Genomic DNA, 17,325 nt, shown 5'->3' on the forward strand with positions numbered 1-17,325 from the left:
ACATACGAAGATGAAGATGAAGATTTCAAAAATCTTTTATTCAACACACAGGCAATTCAAACACAGGGTGGCTTCAGTGAAACAGACGAGACCAGACCACTTGACCTGAGAACACAGGAACTTAAATACAGGCAAATGAGGTGATCAACAACGACACAGCTGAACGTGATGGGAAATCAAAATTAAGAAACCATATTAGTGTCAAACACAAGCAGGGAAATGGTGCAAAGTCCAAACTGAGCTGAAACTGTGAAGCTTTCTACATTCAGACACTTTGTTTTTATTATAAAAACTAGAGCCACAAGTTACTTATGTCTTCATAATATATATTTAGATGTGGATTTAATAATTGTGAATAAAGTGTAATATGTAAAAGAGGTAACTTGGATAGGTTTCACTGGAGCTTACATATCACGGAGGAGTAAACGAATATGACGATTTCTATATTGTACAAATCAGCCCACTGCTCGATGAACGTTTCTCTGTTACAGATAGTATATGCTCTACCTATTCAACTGCATGAAGGATTCATTTGTGTCTGATGCCAGCAAAACCAGCACAGTAACAGTAGCCTACCCTGACAACTATTATGAAATGCAAGCAGAGAGAGAAAGAGAGAATATGCTGGACACAGTAATGAAAAGGTTACAAAAGACTGAACTCACAATTTTCCCCTGTCTAAAAAGCAGCAAGCCTTACTCCTTTCTCATAGACAGCACATTTATAATCTTGTGGGAATGCCACAAAATTCACAAATATCACAGTGCTTGTTTGTCTCATGCATTGTTTCCTTGGTAATATTAAGGATGCACATTCCTGTAAGACTGACAGGAGGTCTGAGAGCATGGGCCGATCCAGCTTTTGCGGTAATCCACCTCCATCTTTGTTTGGGATAATAGGGGCGACCAGGGGCTCATTAAAGTCTACAGACTGCAGTGTATAAACTGCTGAAAGACCTTATTAGCGCTTCTCTAATTCAAAAAGCAGCTGAGGGATCTTAATAGGGATGTCACCATAAATAATTGGTGCGAACACGAGACGTTCAAAACTAGAAATTAGTCTCGCACCACACAGGATCAGAGATAAGCTGCTTGTTGATATTTTCTCTGTTTTCTCAAAAGATGTGAGAAAAAAGAAGAATCACATATCATAAGTTAGCTTGTAGGCCTAGTACACGACACATTTTCAATTATTATTTTTATTTTTAAAACAATGATGCATAATTTACAGTGGTAAATAAGTGAGTCACATTTCTGTAAGTTTCAAGACACCCATATTCTGGCTTGTCCTAATGTTACAGCCGGTAAGTGTATCTGTGTAATGTGTCTGGTTTAGTTTACTAGAGTAAGCAGGTTCTCCAGCACTTAAAATGTTATAAAATAAAAGTAGACATCCTCTATATAAGCCAAAAGTTTGGAATAATTACAATTTTTTTTAATGTTTTTGAAAGAAGTCTCTTATGCTCACCAGGCTATACATTTATTTTATAATAAAAAAACAAAAAACAAACAAAAAAAAAAACAGTAATATGGTGAAATATTATTACAGTTTAAATTATGTTTCTTATTGTAATATAATATAATATAATATTGAAATGTATTTTATGATCAGGAATTTAATAAATATATTACTGCTGCTTCATATTTTGATGTTAATCATGATTCAAATGTTTCGGGGTAAGTAAGATTTACAACAAACAAAAACAAAACAAAAATTGAATTACATTAAAATAAATTAATACTCTCATTAAATTGATCAAAAGTAACAATAAAGACATTTATAATGTTAAAAAATACATTGTTATATAACGTATAATGTCAAAGATATTTAAGCAGCACAACTGTTTTCAATATTGATAATAATCAGAAGTGTTTTTTTTTAGCAAATCATCATATTATGCTGATTTCTGAAGGATCATGTGACACTGAAGACTGGAGTAATGATGATGAAAATCCAGCTTTGATCACAGGAATAAATTACATTTTAATATATATTCACATAGAAAACAGTTCTTTTAAAATGTAATAATATTTCACATTTTTTAAATAAATGCAGCCTGGTGATTTATATATATATATATTCTATACTATTAGATGCACTTTCTATACAATAGTGTACAATTATTACAGCCTTTTGGTGGCTTATTTATGGATTTGTGTTCTGTGTCTTATTGTTTGTTGCAGCGGCGGTGTGTTTCATTAGACGTGTATTTCTTCCTGTGGCAGATTAGGTGAATAATTAATTTCCTCTCCGATATGGTAGACTGGTTGTAATTAAAGAGAGAGGAGAAAAGCAATGAGACGCCTTGCTTCTATCACTTCCTCTCTCTCTGTCTCTCTCCTCCTCACGGCACACACACACACACACACACACACACACACACACACACACACAGAAAGCTGAGACTGAAGCTGGTGTGTCCTTTAGAAGACCCCCAGATCTGTCACGGCTCTTCCACATGCGCGTCTCTCTCCATCTCATTATTTGGACTGTTCCTCTGATCACGTTCTCAGTGAGACTAGCCCTGGTCAAACGCTCGTTCAGGACGTAAAGTCAGGGACAACATGCTTTGTGCTCGTCTTCTGCTGGAATGTGACAAAGAAAGTTGTTTTCTCTGTTGGACATAGACCAGCATCACATCAGTGTGGTTCAAATAAACAATATGCAAGCCAGAAAACAAACCGATGGATGAATAAACAAGCGAACAAGCTGATACAATGAAGCCACACTGACATACATTAAGATGAGTCAATTATTATATAATGGTAGGTTGGGGCAAGTTGTCACATGTGTTTTATATGTTGTTAATTAATTTATCTTTTTATGTTATCTTTTATTTACTGTTTCATGATTTGCATTTCATAATGGTTTACTTTAAAAGCATAACATTAGCCACGTGTGTGTGTGTGTGTGGTCCTGGTAAACCCAACATTATGGGGACAAAATGTCCCCACAAAGATGGCAATATAGGAGAGTATATATACAGTCCAAACAGTATAAAAACATAAAAACACAACGTGTGTGTGTGTGTGTGTGTGTGTGTGTGTGTGTGTGTTCAATATTTTTCAATAGACTTTTTGTAGCGTTTTCATAGATTAATGGAAAAGACCGTAAAGAAGCATTTTCTGGTTAAAGTTAGCTTTTAAGGTAAAATATTAATATGATATCAATATAACAATATATGAATGTATTTGTACATTAATTTTTGATGTCTGTTAAACATTTAAATGTTTAGTAATTAGAATGAGAGTATGAAAATGTAATAAGGAAATATGTATATTTAAACATATATTCTGTATAATATTGTTTTTTATGTTTTTTTTTTTTTAAATGTGGTTTAACGCGATCTTTATTATCACCGCGCCATCTTGAATAATTATTATTTTGAATTAGTCAGAATTTGTAAACCAAAATGCCATCCCGTAACGCTGGTAATATCCCTAAAATTGCCTTTATATGTATATAAAAAAAAAATAATATACAAAATAATTTATTTTGCTGTCAGTCTCCTGTCACATACGGCACGCGATTATTGTCAAATGACAGCTGGAAGCATATCGTATACATGTTTTAAATGCTGTATTCCCGTCATATTTCGATTAAGCAGATGTATCTGCAGCTGAAGCGCAGTGTGGCTTTAAGCGGGATTGTGTTCGTCCGACAGGAGGCGTGTCTCCTCCACAGAGCCGAGCATCTGAACACACACACTCACACACACTCACACACACTTCATCAGCCTCAGCTGCTCTCAACACCCGAGGTAAGACATTCACTTCACCAGCACCACACATCAGCGATGCCTTTAAACTCTATCTAATGTAGACATCTAAAAGACGGAAGAGTTGATCTGATCTAATGCTGCATGTGCGTCTGTTTAACCTCAGATCATGACTAACATCTGAACTCTTGATGTCCTTGACAAAGAAAAAAGTCTGTGTTTGTGGAGTTATTGTAGGCTACCTTGTTATTTCTTTTCGCACTCACCTTAATTGCAAAGAGGGTTTTGATGACTTGTAAGTTATAAAGCATGTTGAGACCCCGGCTACGACTGCGCGATCCTAGTTTAAAATAAATGTACCGCCCCTCTCTCTCTCTCTCTCTCTCTCTCTCTCTCTCTCTCTCTCTCTCTCTCTCTCTCTCACACACTCACACACACACACACACACACACACACACACACACACACACACACACACACACACACACACACACTGTTGTGAGGTTGAAGGAAGCACCAAGTCATTAAATATGCCAGGAAATAGTGTGTCTCTGCTGTTGATGAGTTTAAGCATCACATGAATTACTTTTGTATAGGAGCTATCACTTATGCAGACATTTCATTTCAGACTCAAAATATACACTTATGATCTTCTGAATATTTGAGCAGATACACACATAAGTGACAAAAATCCAAAAACAAACCTAAAGTCGATGCATTGCAAACATGATGCTTCATACGAGGCGTCAGAGTGATTCGTTTGCGAATCATCCATATCTGGTGTGAAATGAGACGCATTTATCAATATGAAATAATCCACATTTTGTCATATGAACATGAAGATGTTAGAATTACTGCAGAAAAATAAAATCACAAAACACACCTCTTAAAATGACTCGATGGCATGCGGTGTATTTATATTTTATTAAACTAATTCAGCCTGTGTACAATACTTGGGCATTTCTTGGAGGAAACATAATCGCAGTAGTCCATCTGAAATCATAGAAGAGTGTGTGTTCGTGCAGCTGATTCCGTATAAAGCGAAGTGAATGAAATACAGTAGTGTGTGTCGCTGTCCGCGGTTCTGAAACACACCAGCTCTCACGAGCTCAGGCTGTTCTAGTGCACATCTATAAGCCTAGTTTAAAAGTAGGAGCACTATTGAGGTCTTTTTAATTTAAGCTGTACAGGGTTCGTCCTCGTTATAGGCCCTTTCTTGGCTTTAAAGGCCCCAAGAGTTCAAAGAACACCATATAGCCTGCAGCTGTCTACTTCGATATATATATATGTGTGTGTGTGTGTGTGTGTGTGTGTGTGTGTGTGTGTGTGTATATGTATGTATGTATGTGTGTGTGTGTATATGTGTGTGTGTGTGTCTGTGTGTGTGACTTGAACGATATAAGAACGTGCGCGCACACACACACACACACACACACACACACACACACACACAGACTCTCTCTCTCTCTCTCTCTCTCTCTCTCTCTCTCTCTCTCTCTCTCTCTCTCTCTCACACACACACACACACACACACGCGTATGAATTTACAATACAAAAAATAGACTACAGTTTAAAGTAAAGTCGTTTTTGTTATATACATTAATATCAAAATAAAATTATAATCACGATGGTTAATTAAGGTATCTCCTTGTCAGTAGGCATTACTCTAATCATTTGACAGGTTATCGTATTGTAACATCAGCGTGCCATAATGAGTTTTCCCCCCGAAAACTATTTACCTGTTATTTTGTTTGCATGCAAAGTAATCGCAGTTTAATCCCAGAAATAAGAATTATTTGAAAAAAAGAAAGAAAAGAGAGAGATGTGTTATTCACATTTATACGAAAGCACGTGCAATTTATGGTCAATTTATTTCAATTTCAATTATTTCTTTAATTCTGAAACTATGTGAAAACACACTATCATTGTGTGAAAAGCACGAGGGGGTAGAAAGCTTAAGCACGCAGTGTGTTTGCTCGCATCATCTGGACACGATAGACCCCGAACAGAGATGTTCGAGCCACGCGCATGAAGCGCGCTGAGTGGGAACTGGTGTTGTGAGTGGTCGTGGTCAGCGTTGCGCGCGCGTTGCTCTCGGCTCGACGTCAGTGTGAGTGTGAGTGCAGCAGTGCAGTGGAAGGCATTGCACGCGCTGATCGCTCTCGTCGCTCCCGCTTCTGCCTCGCGCGCGTCAAGCGATCCGCTAACCCAGCTCTCATCACTCACTCCCGTGTCGCTCCGCTCTTTCAGGGCACCCGTACATGGATTTGTCCCGGATTCCCCCTCTCTAACATGGACGCCCGGTCGGAAGGCTGCTCGTTTGCGCAGTGAGACGGACATGCGGAGCATCGCTGATGGAGTGTGTTCTTCAGTCTGAGTGACCATGCCGTGATCACACCGCTGACAACACAACACAAACCAGTGGGAATCTTACGCTCCGTCCTGGGGAATGACATGCAGTTCATGAAGATGTGCTCTCCTCTGGTAACTCATCACAGATGGCTTGGGCTGTTGCTGCTCTTACTGTGTGTGGGATATTCTCACGGGATGCCACATGTGTTAAGATTCGGTAAGAGCCTTTTAAAACACATCACAGTTTTCACGGATGCCCTTTTCACTGAAGCTCTCGCTGTTGTTTAAATCATCTAAAGCTTGAATGTCAAATGGAAGATGTTCGTCTGCCTAAAAGAGTTCAAAGTCGTGCATGTTTTTTTTTTTTTTCCAAACAGAACTTTTTGAGCCTCCATCACACATGCAAAAGTTGCCTGAACGGAAACCCCCTGTTTCATATCGCATCTTATGCATACTTGCACATTCTCTTGTTTCATATTGCCGTTTCTGAGTGTTTTATGAGGAGAAACATCTTGACTGTGAGGCATTGCAATGACGCATTTTTGTTCTGTTCTTAAAGCACTGAAGAATTCTATTCTATTCTATTCTATTCTATTCTATTCTATTCTATACTTGAGTTCAGTTCTAGAAGTCACACGTTGATCATTTGACACAGTGTCTATTCGAGTTTTGGATCGTTACTATCATGGTTTTTAATCGTTCCTATTTTAAACATCAGAGGAAAAGTAAGACATGATTTAGTGTAGGCTTTCACCGCATAGATGTTCTCCTGCATGTTGCTATTAGCAACCGCTTAACGAATGCTTTGAGGAAGGCCATCCAAGCTCAGCATCACCTCCCAGAACTGAGTCACAGGCGCTTTCTTAATAGAGTTGAAGGATTAATGTTCGCTTCAGTCTCATTATGGTCCGCAATGGAAGAGGAAATGTGTACAAATGTCAGTGAATACTGTCGCTGTGTGGGATGAGGCCCGTCTGATGTGCTCCTATTCCAGTCTCAATCAATACTATCAAATAATGTCAAATGCCCCTCAGGGATCTCCATGGCACGGCCCAGGGCTTCCTTTAATTATGTGATGTAATAAGCTGTTTTCCTCTCTCTCCAGGACATCGGCAGCCACATTTAGCCTTCAAGTCCTGTTTTCATAACTGATTTCCGCAGATGCTGTCTTAAACTGGAACTAATGTAACATAATGGAGAGATTTTCCAAATTTAGTTTATCATTACTGTGCATGGTTTGCAATTAGCAGAATGGGTGAGTTCGCCACAAGGGATTTTTTTGAAGCCTGCAAACAAGCGTTCACAGCTTTTTGCGCTTTAATTGTTTAGAATGTGTTTTTTTCTTCTCATGCACAGTGGGTGTGTAAGAAAGCAGTGTGTGTTTAGCCTGTGCTCTGTGGTGCTTTAGAGTTGTTGCAAACACACATTCAAACTGCAAAAGGATTTGACTTTTTTCCATTAACCAGACATTTAATCATCTTAAAAACAGCAAATGCAATGTTATTTGGCAGAGATGCACAGATATGTTACGCTTATTATTGTTCATGCTGGCTTTGCTTCTCAGTATACTCGGTATGTTCACTGCTCAACACTCGAAATATTCGTGCGGCGGATTGCATTTCCCGTAGTTCCAGTGGGATGTATTCTTGTGTGTGTAAGTGGCATAGGCTTGTGTAACTGCGTTATAATATCATATCCATTTAGGTCTAAAACGGCAGCTTCTTGTTGAATCAGATGAAGTTAGAACTAAACGAGTGCTACTGTCTTTTGCATGTGTCATCACATTCTCCTGCATTAGAAAGCATCTGTGTGTGACAACATCTGGCTCTCGTCCACGTCCCACTGTCCTCTGTGCCTTCAGCTGCCCTTCTCACACTCACACACACTCTACTGTAGGTATTTAAATGTATAGTTGAACTATATATATATTTTAAAGAGAATACTGCAGTATGCATTTTAATGTATATAGGCATTTTCTGAAATTCAATCAAAAAGATTATTGATATTATTTGTGATATTAGTTTTTCTTTCATTTGGAAACATTGCATATTTGCCTTTGCAATAGCAGAAACAACTCTTGCCATCAGTGAACAAACGCCAAGTTACAAAATAATGTTACGACAGATGAGTAATAATGCTTTAGAGATTTTTTTTTACATTTTTATCAATTTAAAAAAATAAGAACGTACATTGTCATTTATTTTTGTTCCTGGTGTTTTTGTGCACAATATTTCAGGACAAGAAAATATATTTTATTAACTTTCTGCATCTGGAAAATAACCAAATAAAATGTTCAGCTGACAGCTTTTCATGCAGGCATTTGGATAAAGCTAAACAGTAGCCAAATAATTATTTAGTAATCACTTCATTTCTATTTTATTTGGTAACACTTTATTTTAAGGTGTCTGTGTTACAGTGTGATTATACATTTAAGTGTTGAAAAAGAATAATGAACTACATGTACTTATGGTCAGAATTAGAATTGGTTGAGGGTTAGTTGCATGTAATTATGCACAATTTATTGTAATTACTATAGTAACTACATGTAACATGGACACTGCAAAATAAAGTGTTACCCTTTTTGACATCAGAATTTTATCCTGCTGGATTTAGAGGACTATATACACAATGAAATAAATTGCTCCTTCGAGGAGAAAGAGACACAGAGAGCTGTACTGCCTTTATACTGACAATGATCTCACTTACACTTATTAACAGCGCTGCGCTACAGAGAGAGACGAGAACAAGTGGAGCTGATCGGGTTATAACCCTACATAAACAAAATCAAAATCAAAATCTGTCTGGTCAAAGACAATACAATACACCGGGGCACACTGTTAATGAGCTCAGCCATTGAATCACAACACACACGTCTTTCTCCCTACGCTGTGAGGAGTGCAAGGCCAGCAGGATTTTCAAAATATTTTATAAAATGAGTCAAAATCTGCTAAGGGATAATTAAATCGTGTAAAGATGTATCATCTTTTATTGGAACATGAAACAACATTTTATTAAACTTTGATAATTGCCTTTAAACAACTGAGAAAATTACTTGAAAATGACCTGTCAAGTATATAATATATCTTACATCAGCATCTAGTCAAATCGGACGTCTACAAGGACTCATGTAAAGATCACTTATTTACCAGTTCTTCTATTGCCAAAATTATGAGACAAATATCAGTCGAGAATAGAAAACTATTGAAAATATTCAAATCAGGGATGTCAGAATCAGAATGCATAAAAATGTCAGTCAAAACCAACACGTTAAAGGATGTTCACTAACAAGTTTTTCAGTTGGATTTGCTTTTATTCTTTTTAGCTGCAGTGTGAAGTGAAGTTCCCTGATCTTTTTGATTCGAGTGAATGAAGGACAAATGTATCTTCACATGCGTTATGCATTATGTATGTTATCGTCTCTGACAGACAGCGTGTTGAAGGCCGCCATTTTCTCCCTCTTCGTAGTCAAAACATCCGGTAGTTTGAGTTTTTCAGGTTATGTTCAAATGATGTGGATTAAAAAACAGATGAATTGTAAGGTAATTCTTTATTTCTTTTCCGGCAAGTATTCAGTGAAGTGTTTGATGGCCATGAGTGAGTTATGCCAGCCTAAGTTTTTGACAGACGTGAGAAAATGTGTGAGGAGTGAACTATGTTTGATTTGTGGGTAATTATAATAAACAAATTCTAATGGCATTTTGCATAGTTCGTCAAACTTATTTTACGGAATGAAGATTATTTCGTGGCTTCGATAATAAATTACATGCAACTCAGAGACTTGAAAAATGTTACATTCAGCTGTCGCAAATTGTTTGACTTTTGGAAATCAAGTTCATTTTTGTTTTACCAGTTGACAAAAGTCTCTTATTTAAACCCATGAAAATGCAGATCTTCTTGTAAATGATAGTGAAATATCACTTAGTTGTATTATTACCTCATTATTACCTGCATCTTCAGTTTAACCTCATGATCAAAACAAAAACTTGCATCCTTATCATGAACTATGCAATAGTTTTTTTTAGTTTTATTCTTACAGGTAGTTCCACTTGTAACACTAAAAATATTTACTAGCTACATTTTCGCAGGACAAAACGCTGTCTCAGTTGTGGAAAGAAGGCCAAAACGTAGAGAAAAAGATGTGTTTTTAAATGTGTCCGGATTAGTGTAGAAGTCGCCTAAATCTAAAGATATTACAGTTGCCAAGTGTTTCCCATCAGTAGCTACGTTTACATGGACACAATCGGAATGAAATCAATCCGATTGATGAATCTGAACAAGGTGTTTACATGAATGATAAATAAAGTAATCGGGTTGATGTGCGCGTTTATATGTCACAAGTTTCAAATCGGATCTGATGTTTTGACATGCGCACACTGCACGGATATACAGAGTTTCCTGCTTTTATATTATATTCTCCTCTATTGGTTCTTTATTTGTTTTAAACAGCAGACGTAATATTAATTCGTCTCTGGTCATAATTTAGAGCATATTAACCGTTTTACTGTGCTGCTTATTGATCACGCAGTAAAAATGCCCCTCCCCGCGGCCAAAACCAGACGTCTGTGGATGAGAATCCAAAACAAGGACTGGTGGGACGTTGTCCTGCTTCACTTCACAGACGCGCGAGTGAAATGAGAATTTTAGAAGAATGACGGGACACTTATTAATATGACATTTTATTCAACAGGAAGAACAGCTCGTTCCGCGCGTCATACGTCATTACGCTATTTAACGTCATTGCACATGCGCAGTCCTTTCAGTTTCGGTTTTCAATCCGATCAAGTGTTTAACATGTTCTCTCGATCGGATTACAAAAGGGATAAACCACCCCTTTCAATCCGATCGAAATTTCATTCGGATCGATTAAGGTGTTTACATGAAGGTTTTTTAGTCCGATTGATCCGTCAATCCGATTATAAGTGTCCATGTAAACGCAGCTAGTGAGTCTGTATGCCGTCCTTCAGTCGAGCTGACCGGTCATTTGCTCCCATGACCTTCCCTGTGCGGGCCTTCTTCATCCAGGACAGACGTGACCTTGAGAGACAAAAGGAGAGCATATCACAGCTATTTATATTTGTTGATATGCTGAGCACAGAGCTTAAAGTTCATATCTCATGTTTCAAGGTCTTTCCTAAAGACATGCTGTGTGTTGTTATATCACTGTCCACTGGAACACGTTGACCCAGTGCAGACCTTTGAAAGTGTGTGTTTCCATTGTGTTCGCTGACAATTGGCTTCTTCAGCTGCTTAGTAAAACAGACTCTGTATCAGTCGTTAAAGGAAAAGAACTGTGAATGGAACATAAGTGATGAGTAAGAACAGGTCATTCCCACATTATCTCTATACCGACGAGTCTGCGCTTCATCAGCTTGTTTGGTTTTCAGTGTTTTTTGCCACCTTCTTGTCTGCCAGGCCTGAGCACTTGTTACAACACTGTAGTCAACACTGACCTGACTTCAGATGAACAGTGAGGGTTTTTTCTTCTTTACAGCCTAATTGAACAATGGTTGCATCAATGAATCATTATTTTCCTGTTGATCACTGTAAAGAAACAATCTGCATTGTATAAAGCGCTATAAAAATAAATGTGACTTGACTACCAGGAGTTTGGAGTTGCTCCAGTAATAACACATAATCAGTGTTATGGTTTCTGTCGGGGTCGCCGTATCCCAGCCCACATCATTTTCCCTGCAAACAACGACACAGCAGACTGGTGCTCCAGTTCACTTCAGTTAAAGATATCTGTGTGATGTTTTAACCATGTTGAACCTCCCACACAACCTAGTTGGCAGCAAACACTTGTCAATCCGTGTTTTGGAAGCTACCATTGGACCTTTAAAGCTTTCCACTGCCTCTCTTCTGTCTTGTGCACCGTTTGGAAATCCTATGAATTCATCTGTCATGATGATAACACCATTTCCCAATCTAGGCTTATTCGAGAAATTTGCCTCTGTATCTACATTTTTGCAAAACTCCAAAAAATGTAGCAAATTACATATAATTCACTGCAGTTTGCAGCTAAAATGACACTAGTGGCAGGAGAACTCAAAGACTTGTGGAAGCAAGCTAAAACGGCCTGGTTTATTCAGCAAATGTGTGTTTTTTTTTTTTAAATCTCACTTGCTTTTGTTACCGATATTGGTTAGGTTTAGGGTTTCGTGTAGGTGGTGCTACGTTATTTTCAAACGCTATCAAGCATTATTAATTTTCAGTGCCACTCACTGCAATACTAGGGTGAACTCCAAAACAAAGGAGAGCTGGATCCAAATGCAGTGAGTTTAATAATAGAATAAACACAATAACAAATCCAACTCAGAGAACAGAGAAACAGGGAACAGAATGAGCTCAGCAAACATAACATCCATGTAAGACAAGACTCGACAAGAAACACTGAGGCTTAAATACACACGGGGAAATAGGGAAACAAGACACACCTGGGAACAATCAAAGAACTAATCAACAAGACAACCGACAAAGGACATGTAGCAGAACGGGACATAACATAAAAGTTCTGACAAGACCAGGGGAACACAGGCCAGGATCATGACAGTGATTCACGTTCACCTGTTTTTAGCGCCACTCACCTGACATTTCACTTTGAAACGTTCAAGAAGCAACATAATACTACTTTGCAGAAATGTCACCACAGACATGTTTTCCCAGTGATCCTGGATTGGCATTTCTTCCGCTGATATGATGCTCACCACTCACAACCACTAAAGTCTAGAGTCCCAGTTAACCCCTTCCCTTGTGTCTTCATACTCTTTCTATTCACCCACAGACAGCAACATAGTGTCGGTCCAGATCCGGCCCACATCTGGTACATGTTGAATCCAAATGTACCAGATGTGGCCCGGATCTGGGCTGACACTATGTTGCTTGTCTCTGGGCAGAGCTTATGTTACTCTGCCTCTGCAAGTTTACTTTCTGTGTCTTTGCTGCCCTTGTGTTCGTGCTGTACTTCAATCCTTGTACCATGAGATCTTGCCCATGGTGTCGCCTCTTGTTTCCTCGGTTTTTACTCTCCTCTAGACCTATTGCACAAAAACTTCCTGTACAACATGGACTGATTTTAATTGCTACCATCAACTCATGCAAATCTATTTGACTCAAGTTATTCAAGCAAACCTCTGCTCTGATCTTTCTCTGCATCAGTGATCATAGCCGCACTCAAAGTTTTCCATGCTTCAAGGCAAAACCGTCTCCCATTTAAAATATGCTCAACAAGCACTGATTTCATAGTTGTCAGTTATTATTCTCCCCCAGTAAACCTGGGCAAGCAATGTTGGAGGGATTTCCACACATTGCGTTTTTATTTCTGAGGACGAACAAAGCAAAGCTCTTTGCAGATTATTGATTATACTCATTCTTTAACATAACCTCCCTGGAATGCAGCTGCATTTTAAGATGTACATGCTGTTCTTGCACATCTATGTCTTTTTTGTATTAGGATTCCAGTGTATACCAAACTACCATCATTAAAACTCCCAACAGCTCCTGCAACCATTCATTCTGCACAAGAACAGCTGCCACAACACGAGCACCTCCACCCCCCCGGAGCTGATACACCACAAATGTGATTTTGTGGAATGGAGTTCCACAAAAATGAGCAGAGCTGTTTACACAATCCCACCAAACAAAATGCTAACCAGGGGTGCGTTTCCCGAACAACGACGTAACTCGCTGGTTCACTACCATAGTGCGATGCATCGTTGAAGAAATCAACTAGACTGTTTCCCAAAACCATATTGTCGCAAATTGGTCGTTCATCCACATTGGTTTATGACGTCACGCACGTGTGGAGTCATAACTTCTTTTAATGAATCTGTTTGAGATCGAATTAATGCTAGATGTTTTGCTATAAATTACGGACATGGCATCTGAGGACTATTTCTCATTTTTCTCAGTTATTTTGCTTTATTTCCAGATTCAATCATAGGCTCGTTCTTACTTTACGCACATGCGCAAAAACGGTGCTTTAAATATATCTTGACAAACTAAAAGACGTAAATGACATTTTTACGTATTCTAAATAAAAGACACAGGTTGTACTGAATGTCAGCTTGCTTCTGTTGCTCAAGATAAGGATTTATTAAGTCCACGTCATGCAAACTAGAAACTCTGCTTCTAACCACAGGTCGAGATCTGTCGTTCCAACTACACAAATTTGCGATGTTGTTTGCCAACGTTCGTTGGAACAATGGCTTCAGGAAACACAGAATCGTTGAACTATGCCGATAACGACGGAACTTGCGAAAATAGTTGGCCAACGATGCTTTTGGAAAACGTACCCCAGTGTTGTAGTCGAGATCATCGACCACAAGTCCAGGCCGAAACCTGAGTAGGTTAAGTCTTAAAGTGTTAGTTCACCCAATAATGAATATTATCCCATTATTTACTCATCCTCAGTGACTTTCTTCTTTCAGCCAAACACAATCGGACTTATATTAAAACGTGCTGGCTCTTCCAAGCTTTATAATGTGAGTGAATAGTAACTGAGATTTTGAAGGCCAAAAAAAGTGCATCCATCCATCATAAAAATAAACTGTATATCATATTGGAACTCGACTCATGTTTAGCTGTTACTGGAAGCCAGTGATTATAGTTTATGAAGTTATAAATATGGATATTTTTCTTACAAAAAGCATCCCTTCACATCAAAAGGCCTTTATTAAACTCCTGGAGCCGGATGGATTATTTTTACGATGGATGGATGCACTGTTTTCGGCTTCAAAATCTCAGGTACCATTCACTCCCATTATAAAGCGGGGAAGAACCAGGATGTTTTTAAATATAAGTCTGATTGTGTTTGGCTGAAAGAAGAAAGTCATATACACCTAGGATGCTTTGAGGGTGAGTAAATTATGGGATAATTTTCATTTTGGGGTGAATTAACCCTTTAAATCAGGTCTCAAGTTCTACGAGACTGGTTTTAACACATCCCCCAATGTTTAATGAGGCAGTGCTGGATGCTGTAATCCACCTTTATGGATACCACATATAACCTTTTCCCACATAATCATAAATTACTGTGGTTGAAATATTGTTTGCAAAACAACACTGCTAACTGTCTAGCTATTCCTTATATGCATGTAAAAAAACATCTTAATACTTTATATAAGGAGCATTAAGAGAAAGCTTAGTTTTCCCAGATTTTCTTTAAGACCATAATGGGTCAGTTTCTAGAATTTGTTCAGTAAGAGTAAATCACACACATTAGATTAGATCAGATTAGTTTTATTTTTGAACACTCTGTGCATCGATGGACCTGAGGATTGAGATGTGCCACAGGGATATGAAACTGGAGCGGTTGCAATTTGCAGCGACAGTCTCATGGCAGAGAACCACTGCAGGTGTGGAGACGGCCAAGGAAACCGCAGGACGATCAGTCGGATAAATAGAGCTGCGCCATTTGATGGGAACACAAATAAAAGACTGGAAGTGCAGAACATGCGTGAATATGATGAATATTAAAGCTCTTTTAATGGAAAGTTCTGCAGCTCTGTTGGAGGATTGAGGACTGGAAGAGTTAATGCAGATTTACTGATGCACAGAATTTAAGAAGCGTTTGGTTCTTGTAAAACATGTTGGTTTGTCAATGGTGAATAAAAGTGCTCTTTAGCATAGTTTTAAACAGAGTACTTATTATGGAAATAATTTTGAGACACTTAATTCCATGTTATTAGCATTAAATCGTATTATAGTTTTAATATGTATTAAATACAATTAAAGTAAGGACTCAAGTAAGACTTAAGTATATCTATATATGTAATTTCATAATTATTTCTATTGTCTTGTGGGTCAAATACTGCAAATATCCCGACAAGCATATATGGTAAACTAAAATATACTCTAAAATTATTTCTATTTAAAAATTGGTGTGGAAAGGATTTTCGATCAGAAACTGCGAGTTAATTTCACCGGTAATTATAAAGAATCGACAAATAGCGTATTGAATTAAACACGAAATTTGAAGTAGAAAGACTGAAATAGTATTTTACTTCAATAATCTTTGTTTTATTTACAACTTCACAACAAAATGTTTTTTTTTTTTCAGCGTGTTTTAAAGTGTATTTTAAATATATTTGTAATTACACATTCATAATGATGTACATTTAAATGATACTAACTTGTATACTAAATGTAATATTGAATAACAGTTCAAATTATAATCAAGTACTCTACTCTTGCTTTAGTATGTTAGTCAACACATCGAAATAAGTGTACTTCTTGAAAGCACGACAAAGGTTTTTAAAGCATAATGATTTAAAATGTACTTTAAAGATTTGAAGTTCATTACATTTACATTTTACATTTAATCATTTAGCAGACGCTTTTATCGAAAGCGACTTACAAATGAGGAGAGCAATAGAAGCAGTTTAACTAACAATAGGACAACAGTATGTTCTGTAAGTGCTGTGACCCTTCCCAGTTTAGTCTAACGCAGTATATGTAATACAAATAAATAAATAGATATAGAGTAGAAGAGAAGAGAAAAGAAAGTGTTAGTATTAATGGATCAAGTGTTGCTGAAAAAGACAAGTGCACATTCAGTGCAATTGGATAATTAATAAATAAATCCGTGGTAAATACAGAGAATCCAATATTCAATCTTAAATGAGGAACGGAAAGAATTAGTAAAGACAGAGGAACGGCGAACTCCGGCAGGGAACGCAGCAAGTGCTCGACCGGCTGCTCCTCAGCGGGAGTTGCATTGGAATTGCTTTTAGAAGCAGAGTTGCAGGCGGTGAAGCAAATGGTAATTCCATTTCAGTTCACAAGATTCGTTCTCAGCTCGGCTGAGCTGAAGATCTCTATCGCTGGGTAAACATGCTCTGCTCCTGGGTTATGAAGATTCTCACGGCGCATATGGATGAGTGTGAATGTGGGGCTGATCCTGTACATTTTTATATTTAGAGCATTTTCTAAGCTCAAGGTATAATGCGTACGCATATTAACTGGACCACACTGAACAGTTTTGTGCATATACGATTTGAACCAAAGACACCAATGCTGACCAGTAGTGTTGGAGAAATTGATCTTTCCTTATTAAAGTGGACACCATTGCTGGCACTTACTGTACAGAGTGGACTTGCCTTAAAAAGAGACTTTGATATGATATGATATCAGCGTGTTGCTAAGCAAATGGAGCTGAAGTTGGAAATGTAAATCTGTTAAGACCAGGAACACAAAGACGATGCATATCATACTCTTCGTGCTGTGATCGGGGAGATTGCATTATTGGAATCCCATTT

The 17,325-nt window shown here is 37.9% G+C and overlaps 1 protein-coding gene across 1 annotated transcript in view; it reads left to right on the forward strand.

The window, feature by feature from the left end:
- Positions 1–3,710: 3,710 nt before the first annotated feature.
- Positions 3,711–17,325, forward strand: part of grik2 (glutamate receptor, ionotropic, kainate 2) — a 230,032-nt gene continuing 216,417 nt past the window's right edge. Inside the window, exons 1-2 of the mRNA XM_079895063.1 lie at positions 3,711–3,760; positions 5,969–6,287. Coding sequence (XP_079751189.1) covers positions 6,173–6,287 — 115 coding nt within the window. The 5' untranslated portion in view covers positions 3,711–3,760; positions 5,969–6,172. The remainder of the gene's footprint in view (positions 3,761–5,968; positions 6,288–17,325) is intronic.

Source organism: Squalius cephalus, assembly GCF_949319135.1.
Source record: "Squalius cephalus genome assembly, chromosome: 15".
Classification (NCBI taxonomy): Eukaryota; Metazoa; Chordata; class Actinopteri; order Cypriniformes; family Leuciscidae; genus Squalius; species Squalius cephalus.